Consider the following 16846-nt stretch of genomic DNA (forward strand, 5'->3'; position numbering starts at 1 on the left):
TTTTTTTGGTTTTTCATGGTAGGGTCTCACTCTACCTCAGGCTGACCTGGAATTCACTATGTAGTCTCGGGGTGGCCTCGAACTCACAGTGATCCTCCTACCTCTGCCTCCTGAGTGCTGGGATTAAAGGTGTGCGCCACCACGCCTGCCACCACTCCTTCTTAACATACATTTTTAAAAAGTATCTTATTTATGTGGGAGAGAGAAAGAGGCATAGAGAGAATGAGAATGGGAACACCAGGGCCTCTAGCCATTGTGCATCTGGCTTTATATAGGTACTGGGGAATCAAATCTGAGTCCTTTGGCTTTGCTGGCAAGTTCCTTAACTTCTAAACCATTTCTCCAGCCCCCATTAACATGCATTTTTTCCTTTATTTTTATTTTTTTTATTTATTAGAGTCAGAGAGAGAGGGCAAGAGAGAGAGTGAGAATGGGCATGCCAGGGCCTCCAGCCACTGCAAATAAACTACAGACACATGCACCACCATGTATGTGTATCTGGCTTACATGGGACCTGGAGAATCAAACCTGGGTCCTTAGGCTGCCCAGGCATGCACCTAACCACTAAGCCATCTCTCCACCCCTTAACATGCATTTTTAATTTTAGCATATAGGCTGGTGGTTTCTAGACTTCTAGAAGCCCCAGCAGTAGTGGGGAGCATTAGAAATACAGGCCAGCCCAGCCTTACTGAGTCAGAAACCCATGTTCTTTTATCTAACTAGCTTTCTAGGTGATTGTGATGCACACTCATGTGTGAAAAACTAGAGCTGTGTGGAAACATTCCACCACTAGCCTTGATAGCCTGCCTGTCTTGAAGAAGCCTGGGAGGGCTCACATTATCTTGCTGGTCTACTGCCAGAATCTCCTGAGCTTGCCTTTAAGTAGCTGCCCTGCGAATCTGAATTTCCTGTCCACTATCCAACCCAACCACCCACTCACCCACCCCAGAATACTCACCACATCTCAACACATTGCCTCACAGATTTTTGAGGTTCAAGTAAACATGTGCTTCATGCCCCTAAAGACTGAGAGTTGCCATTTTCTTGCTTATTTTCCTCTCCATGAAAACAATTCAATGAGGGACATTAGAAGACGCCTGACGTAAATGACTGGACATGCATTCTCAAAAATGACCTATCTTATTGTTAATTTTTTTTCCTACGTTGAATTTAGATTTGTCATGCTCAAATCCCTATCTGCACAGGTGGGACATGAACAAAGACAGAATCAGAGGAGTGCACAGCTCACCATGTAGGATCTAGTGAGAATGCCAGAGTGAACATTGTATGTGCTTAAAACGTTTGGCAGACTGTGGCCAGTTTTGACCACCACCAAGTAAGCTTCTTACCGAATCTGCCCTGAAGAGTCTGTGGAGGTTCTGGAAGATCTTGACATGTGTTGAAGGAGTAACTCTACAGGAGCTTTGCCTTATATGAGGAGTACTGCATGGAGACAACATGGGGCTGAGAGCTCTGCTGCCCAGAATACGATCAAGGATCCTATCATCAGCTAGTACCCAATCCCAGCTTGCTGAACTGAACCTGCACTACAGCCAGATGCCCAGTGCTCCCTATGCACATTAAGGTTTTCAAGGTCCAGGGGCAGAACTTGAGAAAATCAGCCATTCTTGGCTTCACCCACATTATAGAGAGGAAGAAAGAGCACAGAGCTGGTGAGGCCAAAGCTGTGCTCTGCACCTCTAACCCTTCGATATGGTGAAAAACATACAATCTTTGTTTTCGTCTAAAAGCCCTTAACTGTCATTCTTAGTTCCAGACTACTTAAAAGCAAAGGTTCTTGTCAAAATACCTGTCCAGGGACAGGGACACTGGCACTAGTGAAAGTTTTGCTGTTGTCTGTAGCCGAGGCTGACCTGGAATTCACTATGTAATCTCAGGGTGACCCTGAACTCTGGGCGATCCTCCTACCTCTGCCTCCCGAGTGCTAGAATTAAAGGCTTATGCCACCATGCCCGGCTTCTTCATGGAGTTTTATCGCTAGCATCACTGAAGTTTCCTTGGGCAGTGAGCATAGCAAAATGAAAAAGAAGCCTTGTACCCAGCCTTAATTCCCTGTGGTCCATTCACTAAACTTAGTGGCCAAATCATTTTTAATCATTTACATTTTATTTATTATTTATTTATTTGAAAGAGGGAAAGAGGTAGACAGAGAGAGAGAATGGGCATGTCAGGTCCTCCAGCCACTGCAAACAAACTCCAAACGCCTGCTCCACCTCGTGCATCTGGCTTATATGGGCCCTGGGGAATCTATCCTGGGTCCTTTGGTTTTGCAGGCAAGCACCTTGACTGCTAAGCCATCCCTCCAGCCCAAGATTACATTTTTAAAAATGTTTTTATTTCTTTATTTGCAAGCAGAGAGAGAAGAGAGCGAGACAGTGACAATGGGCACACCAGGGCTACCAGCTGCTACAAATGAACTCCAGGTGCATATACCACTTTGTGCATCTGGCTTTACCTGGGTACTTGGAAATCGAACCAGGTCATTATGCTTTGCAGGCAAGTACTATGACCGCTGAGCCATCTCCTCAGCCACAGACGTAGATTGCATTTTTGGCCTCCATTTTCTGAGTGCAGAAGGAACACGGATCATGGTGAAGCATCAGTTGCCCCATGTTCTATATAGAGAGTGCAGCAGAGTAACAAGAAAGCTTAAAATGTCTTCCTCAAGCTCCCACCTTTCTCTTTAACTGCAGTGAAATGCATGTAATATAAAATTAAGCATTTTGATATGAACAAATTCCATGCCATTTAGTACTCTGCAGTGCTCTGCAAGTACTGCTACCTAGTTCCAAACACTTTCATCACTCCAAAGGGAGCTGCATTCCCCCTGCCGCAACCCCTGGCAGCCATCCTAATGTGCCTTTTTATGCACATGCAGTTCTCTCTCATATCAACTTAGTCTCTAACTATTTATAGACTTTAATATATTTTATTTTATAACTTACAGGGTTATCACATGCATTTTCTTAGTCTTTAAATTTTTGTATTACACTTTAATGTCACTATAAATCCCCCTGATCTTTGAGAGGGATTTTCTTGGTATGATTAGCCCATTTTTCTGCATAAAGTATTCAGCCTCCTGGGCAGTTCTGTTTGAAATGCTGAGGTGCTCATTGGGGCCATGCATTTCATTGCTAGAACCACTCTCTCGTATTTCAAAGCTTGAACAGTTGAAGAATGGCATCTAGACCAAACCAGAGCAGCTCACGTTGTCCTAACTGCAGGTGACCAAAAGCTCCACCAGGGGATATAGCACTCTATTCACATCAGAAGCATAATGGGAAGTTAGGATTTTGCCTTTTGGCTTCTGGGAGAGAAAAATGTCACTAGTTTTATATCATTTCTCCATTTTTCATACAGCTCCAGTTTTCATGGCTAGTAAAAATTGCTGTTGGGAACATTTCATGTGTATAACATGGATACACATGTGCTTGTATATTTTAATTCTTATGATATAACTGAAAACTAGAATGTGGGCTAGAGAGATGGCTTAGTGGTTAAGGCACTTGCATGTGGAACCTAAGGACCAAGATTTGATTTCCTAGTACCCACATAAGCCAGATGCACAGGATGGCACTTATGTCTGGAGTTCATTTATAGTGGCTAAAGGCCCTGTCATATTCATTCTCTCTCTTTCTCTTTCAAATAAATAAATAAACAAAGAAATAAAGAAATTAAAAAAACAAAGGCAGTCAACGTGATGCACACCTTTAATCCCAACACTTGGGAGACAGAGGTAGGAGGATTGTCTTGAGTTTGAGTCCAGCCTGAGACTACATAGTGAATTCTAGAATGAGAACCTAACCCAAAAAACTAAACAAAAGAAAAAAAAATCTGGAATGAGAGGGTGGGTAACCAATTCACTCTACATGTACCTAAGTTTCCTCTGAGCTTATTGCCTGGAACAAGTAATTTAATCATAATCCAGGGGTTTCATGTATAGCCCTTAGTATATATCCTGGCATAAATTTTTACATGTGCTGAAGAACACATGTGGTCCCCAAAGCTAAAATTTTCTCATTTTTTAAGAAGTTTTCTGGTCCTAACAGTAATACAAGTTGAACATCCTCAATCCTAGAATTATAAATTGGAAAATATTCCACTATGTAAAAATTTTTTATCATAAACATGAGTCTTAAGAGCTATGAAATTTCATAACTGACCTCACATGGCATGTCAGTAAAGATATTGGTTCAGTAAAAATACTCTATAAAAGTACTTTTCAGCTATGTAAATAAGAAATGTATAACACACATAATAGTATGGATAGACAAACTCATTTGATGGGCTGTGTGATCAAGCAAGCAAGGAAAGCCTTGTCTAGCCCTGTTTCCTGACCCTAACATCTTCAGAAGGTTTATTACCCCAGGGTACATCTTAGCATAAAGGAGGGTAATACCTGTTTCCTGTAGCTTTTTACCAGTTAGAAAGGGAGACACCTATTAAAATCCTTCAGGACTGTTGCTGTACAGGTCAAGTCAGTACATGATGTCATAGAAGCATTCTTCAGCTAGACAAGTAATGAAACAGTGAGGCACTATAAATATTCTGTTTATTGTCCTAGGGTTTGTGTTGCTGACCCTCTTTTCCCTTTATTGGATGTTTATGTAGAGGGACCTTGCCCAAAAGACAGAATCAGAATGTTAGGTAATAAAACTACAGCCCACTAATTTATAATTTTTTTCTTTTTTTGAGGTAGGGTTTCACTCTGGCCCAGGCTGACCTGGAATTCACTATGTATTCTCAGGGTGGCCTCAAACTCCTGGTGATCTTCCTACCTCTGCCTCCCAAGTGCTGGGATTAAAGTCGTGTGCCACCACGCCCAGATTTAATTTATAATTTTTAATACCTCTTCTGTTGAGAATCCTTTTTGGTTTATAGGATCACCTTACAGATTTGATATTTTTACACTAAACAGGTTGACACCGCCTAGACTAGAGTAGGTCAGAGACCCCTTGGCTGATTTTGAATATCACAGAGACTCAGCAGCTAAGGTGATTTGTGGGTTGAAATACTATTTATCTTGGCCTGAAGTCAATTTCCAACAGTGCCAGTTGGCACATGTCAGTAAGAAGGTGACCTAGGACATAGTAAATTCAGCCATCAACCAAAGATGCATGTGCATCAACTCTTTTCGTGTACCATCTATTTACTATTCCTCACTGCTAGGATTATGTAGAACTGACAGTCAACAAAATCTGAATATTACAAAAAGCTGCTAGTTTCTGAAATATGAAGATTGATGCTTTTGGTTTTCTTAGAATTTCTGAAGTTCTTTGATTATTTTAGAGCTTTCCATAGGAATGTCAAGTGTTACATAAGATAAATGTAATACCTCCTTTTCCTTTTGAATGATGGCAGGAGTTTGTAGGGACATAGGTACTCCTCTGTGGACTAAGGCACCAAGTAACATCCCTGTTTGTATTTTTTGTTGGTGGTGGTGTGGATTTTTTTGAGGGGGGGTTGGTTCGAGGTAGGCTCTTGCCTAGCCCCAGCTGATCTGGAATTTCCTATGTAGTCTAAAGCTGGCCTCAAACTCACAACTATCCTCCTACCTCTGCCTCCCTAGAGCAGGATTAAAGGTGTACACAACCACATCCGACTGCCTTCTGTTCTTTATCTGAAAGCAGCACATACAAGCAAAAGATACTGCTGTGCACTTTTCATCCTTGTATATATCAGTCTATTTTTAGAGGTAGATAGAGTTACAAGGATAAGATTCTATAGATTGAAAAGGACACTGTTACACACACATAGATGCACCCCCACACATACACATGCAAAAATAAAATGAGACAGACTCCTCAACCCAGCACCCATGGATGAGGCACTGATCTCCTAAGACATTCTCATTCTCCAGTTATCCTGGTTTCTTTTTAGCACCAGTTACTCTGATGCCAGCACATACTCCTGCACTAAAGCCACCTGCAGAGTTGTGAGTGTGCAAATCAGTGGCCTCATCTGCGTAACTGCCGATTCATTAGGTCCAGAAAAGATACTTATGGTAAGCTCCTATGTGGTGCTCCAACTACTGATTGGAGAACCTCCCAAAGAATCATTGATGTATTAGTTCCCTTTCCTGTGCCCATAAAACCTGAGAAAACCACTCAGAGGGAGGAATTATTTATGTTGGCTCATGGCTTCAGAAGGTTCAGTCCATGGTGGCTTGGCAAAATGTCATGGCAATGGGAACATATGACAGAGGGTATTTTTCACCTCAGGGAACACAAGAAGCTGAGGCAGATGGACTCAGGGACCCAGGACATGATACAGCCCCCAAGGACTCACCCCCATGAACTATTTCCTCCAGCTCGACCCTACCTCCTAAAGGTTCCAGTACTTCATGGAATAAAAGTAACAGCTGGGGACCGAGCCTTCAACACAAGAGCCTGACAGGGACATGTCATGTTCAAGCCATAAGACCTGGCCTGCAAGAGATAGAACTACCCTTTCCTTTATGGACTTATTCATGGTATTCAGCATGTACAGTTTGTCTAGAAATAACATACAAGGCTTATTGCTCTCACATGAACACTTCACAAGAATCGAACATACCTTAAGTAACATTTCTTGGAAACTTGTTAGGAAATGCAGAAGTCAGTGCAAGTACCAGACCTTTTGAATCCAGATAGGTCAACCAAATCTCCAGGTGACCCCAGTGCACAAGAAAGTTCTTAAAACACCTTGAACCAAATTTAACTCACATCATCTAGTTCAGTGTTTCTTAATTACAGGTTCACATTAGAATTACCTATAGAGTTTAAAACATAGGTTGATGGCCCAGACATACTCTTGTTCACCAGAATCTCCAAGCATGGAACTGGGGTTCCAAAATATCTCAAGCTCCTTAGGTAATGCTAATGAAGAGATCTGGGAATGACTAATCTAGTCTGTTCCTAGGGTTTTCTTTTAACAATGTGCCAGCTTTAGCCTTCCCCAAAGTTAAATACTAAAAATTTAATGCTAACTAATACCTTCATCTGGTTTAAATGAAGCAATTTCTATCACCATGCTTTTATAGACTTAAAAGAGGAACTGTGTTGGCATTGTATCTGTAGTCTTTTCATGTTAGAATCAGAGCTATTGGCTTGTGTATAGCTTAAATGTTTTCTGAAGCCAAGTTTCTAGTGTGTAATATAAAGATATATCTATTCCACTGAATAGTACTCACCTGCAGCCCAATGACATGTTGTGATCACACATCCTAAGCACTTTGTAAAGAATCTTATTTTTGAGAATATCATACTTTCTGGAATTCTTTGTTCAGAAAACTTCCAGTTTGCACCAAGTACCAGGAACTGAGTCTTCTTATCCTTTGGTGTCCTTTAATCTCAGCAGATCTCACTACAAAGGGTTTAAAAGCTGTAATTTTTTTGGGGGGGGGGGTTGAAGTAGGGTCTCACTCTGGCCCAGGCTGATCTGGAATTCACTGTGTAGTCATGGGATAGCCTCAAACTCATCGCAATCCTCCTACCTCTGCCTCCCGAGTGCTGGGATTAAAGGTGTGTGCCACCATGCCGGCTAAAAGCTGTATTTTTAAGTTATAAATTTCTGACTTTATTTGATCATATGAAATTGAATTAATACAATACTTGGACACATAATGAACAGCAAATTGAAATAGGTTTTAAATATTTCACATAGCTCCTGTATTAGTTACTTTTGTGGCACTGACTAAAATACTTGAGAACAACTTAAAGGAAGGGAAGATTTGTTTTGACTTATGATTTCAGAGGATTCAGTTCCTGGTGGCTTAGTCCCTTCATTGAGCATAATATTGTGGTGTTAGGCTCCCAGGACAGAAGAGTTCTTCACATCATGGGAGAGGAAACAGACAGCGAAAGACAAGGCGGCTAGTGTTGCAGTTAGGTTCATGTTGCTGGCAAAAAAAAAAAAAAAAAAACACTCAACCAAGAGCAGCTTGTGGGAAGAAAGAGTTTATTTTGGTTTACAGACTTGAGGAGATGCTCCATGGTGGCAGGGGAAAATGATGGCATGAGCAGAGGCAGGACATCACTTCCTGGCCTACATAAGGTAGACAACATCAGCAGGAGAATGTGCCAAACACTGACAAGGGAAAGCTGGCTATAACACCCATAAGCATGCCCCCAATAATAAACTTACTCCAGGAGGCTCCAATTCTCAAATTGCCATCAGCTGGCATTCAGAACACATCAGTTTATGGGTGACATCTGAATCAAACCACCACATTCTGCCTCTGGCCTGTATAAACTGATAACCATTTATTATATAAAATGAAATGCATTCAGTCCAACTTTAAAAGTCCCCATAATTTTTATCAGTCCTACAGTCCATGGTCTTTTAACTAAGCAGTAATAATAATAATAATAATAAACCTTAATGGCACATAATAAACATTCACACTGCAAAATATGGCATTTGGCATAGCAAAGAAATAGCCAACCAATACAAGATTTAAAACAAACAGGGAAAACATCAAACTCTGTGGCTCTGAGTCCCATAACTCTAGTCAGTGACAAGTCTCCGAGTTTGATAATTCTATCCAGTGACAAGTCTCTGGAGTACCAATTCCACCCTGTCCAGCTAGGTTACTCACAGTCCTGGAAAACTTTATTGTGTACCAGCAGTTCAGCTTGGCAGACATCCCATAGTCCTGGCATTGCCACTGAGTTTTCACTGCAACCCATGGTTCATCCATCCACATGGCTCCATTGGCCTCCACACAGGTAATTCAACAAGCCTGCTTTATACTGCCTATGGTCATTTTGAAAAACAAAACCATGCTGCAAATTCAATGACCTGCCCTTTCCTGCATTTGTTACACTCCATAGGACCAGGTGAGCTACCAGTTTTTTAATCCGGGTTTGGGTGCGGGGGACAAAGCAGAGTTTGAAGAATTGGACAGTCCTTCAGCATTCAGGCCCTGACTTTCAAAAGAATCCTATTTCCTGTTGTCCCAATACATATCAGCCAGCCTAATCTTGATGGTTGTAATCTCTCAAACAGTTGCAGCTGAATGGGCAGAAGTTTCAGCCCCAAGATTTCCTTTTTTCCTGTGCCATATCTCTCTGATTACACTAGTCCATTTCTATATAATCAAACCCTGCACAAGTTTACAGGAAACAGGCAGGCAGAATGTAGCAAGTCTGTCACACAAATTACTTCTAGACCAACCAGTCTTGACAATTTTTTTCTCCCCTTCATAAGCCAAACCTCATAGTTCATAGTTCTTATTGCATTCTGGTCTTTCAACTCTTACAAGAATGTACTTACAGCACTGCAAGGCATCTCTTAGGCTAAGATTTCAAATCCATCTACTTTCCTCCTTCAAATTGGTTCCAAAAGGCCAAAAGCCACATAGTCATGTTTCTAGCAGCAATGACCCCACTTCTCAGTACAAGTTTTAACTGTTGCAGTCAGGTTTACATTGCTTGTAGAATACACCCGACCAAGAGCAGTTTGTGGGAAGAAAAGGTTTATTTTGGCCTAAGGGCTTGAGGGGAAGCTCCTTGAAGGCAGGGGAAAATAATGGCATGAGCAGAGGGTAGACATCACCTCCTGGCCAACATAGGTGGACAACAACAGCAGGAGAGTATGCCGAACACTAACAAGGGAAAGCTGGATATAACACTCATAAGCCCACCTCCTCCAGGCGGCTCCAATTCTCAAATTGCCATCACCTGGGGACCTAGCATACAGAACACATAAGTTTATGGGGAACACCTGAATCAAACCACAGCTAACATACCTCACAGGACCCAACCCCAGTGATTTATCTGCTCTAACTACACTCAACTATTATAGTTTCCAGAACCTCCCAAAAAAGTGCCACCATCTGGGTTCTAAATATTTAATATATGAGCCTGTCAGAGGGTCACTAATATTCAAACTATCACAACCCTACTATCAAGTATTCTCCTATATCAGAGAAGGTGAAGTGAATGCTGACAGAATCTTGTTTCTACCAGCAAGAAATGTTAAATTGAGTCCCCTCAACATACAAGTTAGTTGTTCTTTTTCAGAAAACACCGATTTGCTTAGGACAGATTGTGTGGGATAAAATACAAACAAGAAGGCTAGAGAGATGGCTTAGTGGTTAAGGCCTAAGGAGCCAGGTTCAGTTCCCCAGAACCCACTTTAGACTGTCCCTTTGGAGGATACTACAGGGCAGACTTGGAGAGTGCTTCTGTTCTTATTCCCCTCCTTAATTCACTTCTTTGACTGAAGGCTAAAAGGGGTAATTGTGGAAGAAAGTTTGCAGATAAGACCAAGGTGAAGAAAGAGCATTCTGCCTAAAGTATACAGGGCTGGGACTGATTGTTTGAGGGTCAGGTTATCGTCAGAGTACAAGCCTATCTGTATAGAGTATAGGGAAAAAAACAAAAATGCTCTTGGATGTTTCTTTTGTGCATAAGGATATTTTGGATTGATGCTTTTTTTTTTTTTCTGTTTTAGTCTTTGCTTTATATTTTTGTCAAGGGCATGGCAAACCTGAACTACAGCCCTGGCTGCCCTAGAACTTGCTATGTACACCAGGCCAGCCTAGAACTTGTAGTCCTTCTGCCTTTGCTGCAACTAATGTCTTTCAAGGAAAGCACTGATGTTTATACCCACTATAAGTTGGTGTGTTTAGTTGTTACTTATGGCTTTTTATATTCTTTGTTTGTTTCTTTGTTTGTTTTTGCTTGTTTTTCAAGGTGGGATCTCACTCTAGCCCAGGCTGACCTGGAGTTTACTCTGTAGTCTCACGCTGGCTTCAAACTCACAGTGATCCTCTTACCTCTCCCTCCTGACTGCTGGGGTTAAAGGCATGCACCACCACACCCAGTTATTCTTTTAATGGGAAAGGGATGCTGTCTGCTTGTGACAGTCCTAGTGTTTAGACAACACTAAGGCAAGTCGTGAGAAGGCTCAGACACTTGCCAGGAGGCTGGATGCTGTCAGCATGGTAAAAATAAGTCTAAGTGTCCTGGAAGAGATATCGAGCATTCCTGGGAATTAGAAGTAGCTCCTGTCTCTCCCTTCCTAAAATGCCCTGCAAAATTCTTCACAATAGGATCGACCCCTCTCCCTTGTCCCATTTTCCTAAGGACAACAATAAATCTCAAGTTACTTGAAAAAAATGCTGTCAAACAGGGCTGAGGAGATGGCTCAGCAGCTAAACGTGCTTGCTGGCCTGGGTTCAATTCCCCAGTACTCACCTAAAGCCAGATGCTCAAAGTGGTGCGTGCATCTGTAGTTTGTTTGCAGCTGCAAGAAGTCCCACATATAAAGTACTTAATAAAATTCTGTAAAACACCATAGTTTGAGATAATAGTATGATGTAAGGAATCAGTAATAGTACAGCCTGGTGGGGAAGTGGGAAAGCCATGCCCCTCCTGACATCAGGTGCATCTTCCTGCCATGGCTGGGTTCAGCAGCACCCAGCACTCTGTGCACTCAACAACTAGGCCAGAAAAAAAGTGTCAGTGTGGCAGAGACCTAGCATGAGGCTATCCCCACCCAGTCAATGTGCTCATCCCAAAGGCTCGCAGAGGCACCTTCACATGTGTTATGTGGATAACATATACATGCTTATTTTTTCCAGTTCAAAAAGAAAATTATCACTTTTTTGTACCTGTTAATCTGGAAGTGATCAAAGAATTGATAGGCTTTCTCCTGGCAAAACTTTCCAGGGAAACTCTAGGACTCTACTGACACCTGCTGGCTTTGCATCTATTTGATGTTTCAGAAGAACAGCAAAACAAGACAAGCATTTCCATTTTTTCCCAGTCTTTGAGTCCCCTTGTACTTGGTATGTTTCACCTGAACAAGGAAGAAAGAGTCTTTCTTTGTGACAGGGAGAGGGGTGGACAGGGTCTTGAAGGAAGGTGATCCTAACATGAAGGGCTACCCTTGGGCAAAGCACTTGACCTTGCTTTCTTCATTCGAAGGAGAAAACCACTTAGCCTCCCCTCTCAGGGTCTGATGAGGCCTCTGAGGACTCTGGTGGCATTTACTACTAACTAAATTGTGGGCCCTGTCACTTGAGTGGTAACCTCAGAGGTCACTTTCCATGACCTTTCCATTCTAGTAAACAAATTTCTTCTCCCGTGCTGTTTTCCGAAGATAGATGAAGGCTACTTAAGCCCTCTCAACCTCTGCAACTTATTTCTAGAAACAACTGAATTAGCGTGGTCAGAAAAAACCAGTGACATTCTTAGTGAATTGTCCACTTTCGTGCCCCCCAAAACTGCAGACTTTGTTTTGTTTTGGAACACACCACAAACCTTCAGGTTGAAAGGACGCTTTCCCAGTTAATGCCAACCAAATTATTTGTGCTTTTTCTGTCTGGTCTTGGGAAATTCTGTGTGGGCCTGTGGTTTGTTAGGCCAATAACAGGATATTTGATAATCTCCTGGGAGTTAAGTCCATATTTAGCCTGACAGGAAGAGAGGTCTGGTGATGAAAAATAAGGCATTCTTTAATGCTCCTCTTTCATTTCTTCCTTCTCCCTCGCAGCCCCATCTCACCATCATATTTGCTAAAGTTTTTGAGGTTATTTACAGTTCTCAGAACAATGGCCTTTGCTACTTGCAAAAGGAAATGTTGCTCTTAAAGCTCTCAGACTTTCTTTAGAGAGCTATTAGGAGTGACTGGAACACACCGGAAAGTAAAGGCCATCACACCCATCAGCATGGCTTCTATTAAGAAATATTCTTTGCTGGTGAAGATACGGAAAATTTAGACCATTCATGTATTATCAGTAGATATGTGAAATGGCAGTAGTCTTATTACCATGTCATCCTTCCAGCCCATCTGTAGGTGTTTATTCAGAATCAGTCATACAACTGGGCTGGAGAGATGGATCTGTGGTTTAGGCACTTGTGTGCAGAACCTAACAACCCAGGTTCAATTCCTCAGTACCAACATAAAGCCAGGTGCAAAAAGTGGCACATGCATCTGGAGTTTGCAGCAGCTAGTGGCCCTGGTATACTCCTCATTTTCTCTCTCTCTCTCTCTCTCTCTCTCTCTCTCCCCATATATATATATATGTGTATGTGTATATAATATACACACACACACATACACACACAAAAAAAAATATCTGTAAATAAATAGGTACAATCCAAAATCACTCATAGAATTATTCACAGTAGCCTAAGAGGGGAAGCAAGTGCCCATTGACAGAGGACTAGATGCATGAAATGTGGTATGCACAAAAAAGGAAATAGTATTTACCCTTTGAAAGATAAGGAATTCTAACACATTTGAAAATATAGATGAACCTTGATGCCACTATGCCAAATGAAATAAACCAGCCCAAAAAGGATAAATCTTGTGTGATACCACTTGTATGATACCCATAATCAAAATCAAAAGGCAGAATGTAGACTACTACTTGCAGAGGGAAAGGCTGGAAGTCAGCTGGGGAATTACTGTTTGATGGGTATAGGCTCAGTTTTGTAGGATGTAAACAGCTGTACAGGTACGTGGTAGTGATGGCCACATAACACGCTCAGTGCACTTATACTTGAAAGTGGTTAAGATGGCACATTTTATGCTCTGTGTATTTTATCACAACTGAAATGAAAAGAAATTAAATAGGAAAACCAAAAGTGCATCTTTATAACCCAGCCACTGCTTCTGATCCTTGCAGACATTATTTTTTAAAATTTATTCTTTTTTTGTGTTTGTTTGAGGTAGGGTTTTGCACTAACCCAGGCTGACCTGGAATTCCCCATGTAGTCTCAGGGTGGCCTTGAGCCTCTCCCTCCCAAGTGCTGGGATTAATGGCATGTGCCATCACCACACCCAGCTTTAAATTTTTTTAATTTTTTTTATTTATTTGAGAGAGAGAGAAATAGTCAGTGAGAGAGAGAATGGGCATGCCAGGGCTTCTAGCCACTACAAATAAACTCCAGATGTGTGTGCCCCCTTGTGCATCTGGCTTATGTGGATCCTGGGGAATTGAAGTTGGGTCTTTTGGCTTTGTAGGCAAGTGCCTTCGCCACTAAGCCATTTCTCCAGCCCCTCCCCCCTTGTTTTGCAGATAGAGTCTCGCTCTAGACCAGGTTGACCTGGAATTCACTATGCAGTCTCAGCCTGGCCTGGAACTCACAGTGATTCTCTACTTCAGCCTCCCAAGTGCTGAGATTAAAAGTGTCTGTTACCACACCCAACGATATTAAATCTTTTGACCCATGTGCATTAACCCTGGAAGTATTGATGTCTTGCTGCTCAACAGAAACGTCTTTGATGATAGAAGTGTTCCCAGTCCTGTACTCTGCAGTGCACTGCCTGTCAGCCCCGTGCTGGCTTTGGAGTGCTCAAGTATGTAGCCGAGACACTCAATTTTACATTAACTCAATCTGAATTTTACAGTGCCAATAGAGCTGATGTCCACATTGCTGTCTACTCCCAAGTATTTTCCCCTTTTCAGCACTAGTCATGAGCCGAAGTGGCCAGGCTGTCCACCTGACAAGGTGAGGAGTCAGCTATGCATGACACCCTGCTCACATCCTATCTTATCAGTTTGGTACAAAGTCTGCTGCTGAGGCAGCATTCTTTTATGACATTCATTGGCATCGGTTAGTGCATCCAAGAGCAGAGCCTCCCTTAATTCATGGGCCAGCCTTTTCTAGTAAAATGCCCTGTACAGGCCCAAATTCCCTCATTTCCCTGTTCAGTCTGCCTTCTCTTCTTTGCCCTGTAAATCCATGGAGTGATGGCATGAACAGTGAGGTCCAAGTACTTGTACAAACATGTGAGCACATGGCTGCCTGTCCTGGCTACCCTCGCAGTCAAGGAGTCTTACTTTTTTAAGGGTTTAGTGGAAACAGAGTCAAACACAGGTAAGATATATAAGAAATGCAGACTGAAAGAGTCACAGAATGCAATGAAACACTCCTCCGCCTCCATCCTCTAAAATGGGAACAGGTAAGTAGATCAGCAAAAGAACTGAGGTTACCAGCTATTAGAGGGCTTGCCTTTAGACAGGCTACAAATAGAAAGCTTAATGAGCCAATCAGAGGGGCAGCATTCCTTCAAGGCAACCAAGTATTTTATAGACTTTGCAATACCATAGATGCCACATTTATCTTCATGGAAAGAAAGGAAGCTGCCCTTTAAAGAATAAAATATTAGCACACAAAATGTAGACGGTTGTGTCAGTAAGGGGATAAGAGGAGTGTTTATAGTTTTATTATATAAACTGAATGCAAGTTGTCTAATAAAAAAAATCACCATATTTGGCTGCAGCATTTTTGTTCACTGAGAACATTTTTTTTTTCTCTTTTTCAGCAATGGATAGAAGGGCTGAGATCAATCATACACAACTTCAGGGCAAACAACGTCAGTCCAATGACATGCCTCAAGAAACAGTGAGTTTTCCCTTGCATTGCCCTTTGTTCTTGGAAACCAAGCAAGGGAACCTACGAGATTAAAGCTGTATCATTTATATGCATGTTTGCCCTTCTACTCTGCCCTTCAGTCCATACTCCTGACTTTGGAGAAGAAATTGGTCCAAACGCACACCTGTACTGTTATACAATGAATCCACAATCCCACATCCATATCAAATGGAAGTTTGATGTTTAAAAGCTACTGGCCACTCAGACTCCTATCACCACATTAAGTCTTACGGATAGTTACTTGTGTGTGCTTGGAGGCATAGCTGGGCACTGCAGTAGCTCAAGCCTCCACTGCATGAAACTTAGAATCAGAAGAAACATTTGGTAAAGTAGCATTGCTGAGGTCAAACTGGTCATCTTGACCCCAAGTATAATGCTTCTTATTTAGTATGTGATAAGAGTCAAATGTTCTGCTAAGTACCTTATAACATATTGCTGCAGCTCACTTGGTCTAAAATCCATTGAAGAATTACACTGGTAGATTTTAGCCTCAGTCAAAACAGCCTGTTAGGTTCAGCTGAAAGTATATTCTAGTGGCAGGCAGCTGTGGGGTGGCAAAGGTACTCATGGACAAATTGTGGTATAAGCTTGCATCTCTTAAAATTAGGCCCTGGTACTAAGAATGTGATTCTTTGACTTGTTGCCAAGCAGGTCAGACCTGTAGACACCCTCTACCCTTGCTTCCTGGTCATGTGGCAGGTACTTAACAGTAGGAACTCTGGCCTGTGGATCTTCGCTTTGCCACTTCAGGCAAATTCTTAGCCTCACTGTCCATATCTGAATAAAAATTACCATGTAGATGAATTGGAAAGACCTTAACCCACTGCTGGGCTCCCAGTATTTCTCTGTGCAGTACTAGTTGCTGTATTTTATAGTCTCCCTCTAACTTCCTTTCCATCCTCTCAGTGGAGAGAGGTTACTCAAGCCTGTAGATCCCACTTTACTGTGTAGCTGCATTTGTTTTTCCTTAGCAATGCCTTTGGCATATTCTTAGAGAGAACCCTAGTGAATTTTGCATTTTGCTTTGGGTGATTTGAGTCTTAAGGGACCAAAGACTTGTGGAAGGCTCAGTTATACATGAATGCTGACCAGACACTAGAGCTTAAAGCAAAGGGACAGTTGTTTGTTCATCCAGCCATTGATGGCCCACCAAGGGTGCAGATGTGACCACTTCTCCAGTCAGTTAAATGGGAGCCCCCAAGCCTGTTCTATTGTACTGTCTCTTCCTTTAAGAAACGCATAGTCAGTGAAAGGCTGAAAGGGTCCACAAAACCAAACCCTGTGCCACTGAAGCGAGTGCATATCCCATAAGATCACACTAAAATCTTGTTGAAGCCACTAGTTTGTTTAAGCATTTTCACTATGAATCTGCCTCATTTTCCCCATTGTCTTACATTCATCTCTTGACCAAATGGTGACTTGGGTTTCTCAGACTTTAGACAAAAAGTTTA

At 42.0% G+C, this 16846-nt stretch overlaps 1 protein-coding gene across 9 annotated transcripts in view; it reads left to right on the forward strand.

Moving 5' to 3' along the window:
- Nucleotides 1–16846, forward strand: part of Plcb4 (phospholipase C beta 4) — a 409699-nt gene that overhangs the window by 286950 nt on the left and 105903 nt on the right. For all 9 annotated transcript variants that reach the window (XM_045156593.1, XM_045156591.1, XM_045156592.1 and 6 more), the window contains one exon: nt 15286–15365. In XM_045156593.1, coding sequence (XP_045012528.1) covers nt 15286–15365 — 80 coding nt within the window. The remainder of the gene's footprint in view (nt 1–15285; nt 15366–16846) is intronic.

The sequence above is a fragment of the Jaculus jaculus genome, chromosome 8 (assembly GCF_020740685.1).
Source record: "Jaculus jaculus isolate mJacJac1 chromosome 8, mJacJac1.mat.Y.cur, whole genome shotgun sequence".
Classification (NCBI taxonomy): domain Eukaryota; kingdom Metazoa; phylum Chordata; class Mammalia; order Rodentia; family Dipodidae; genus Jaculus; species Jaculus jaculus.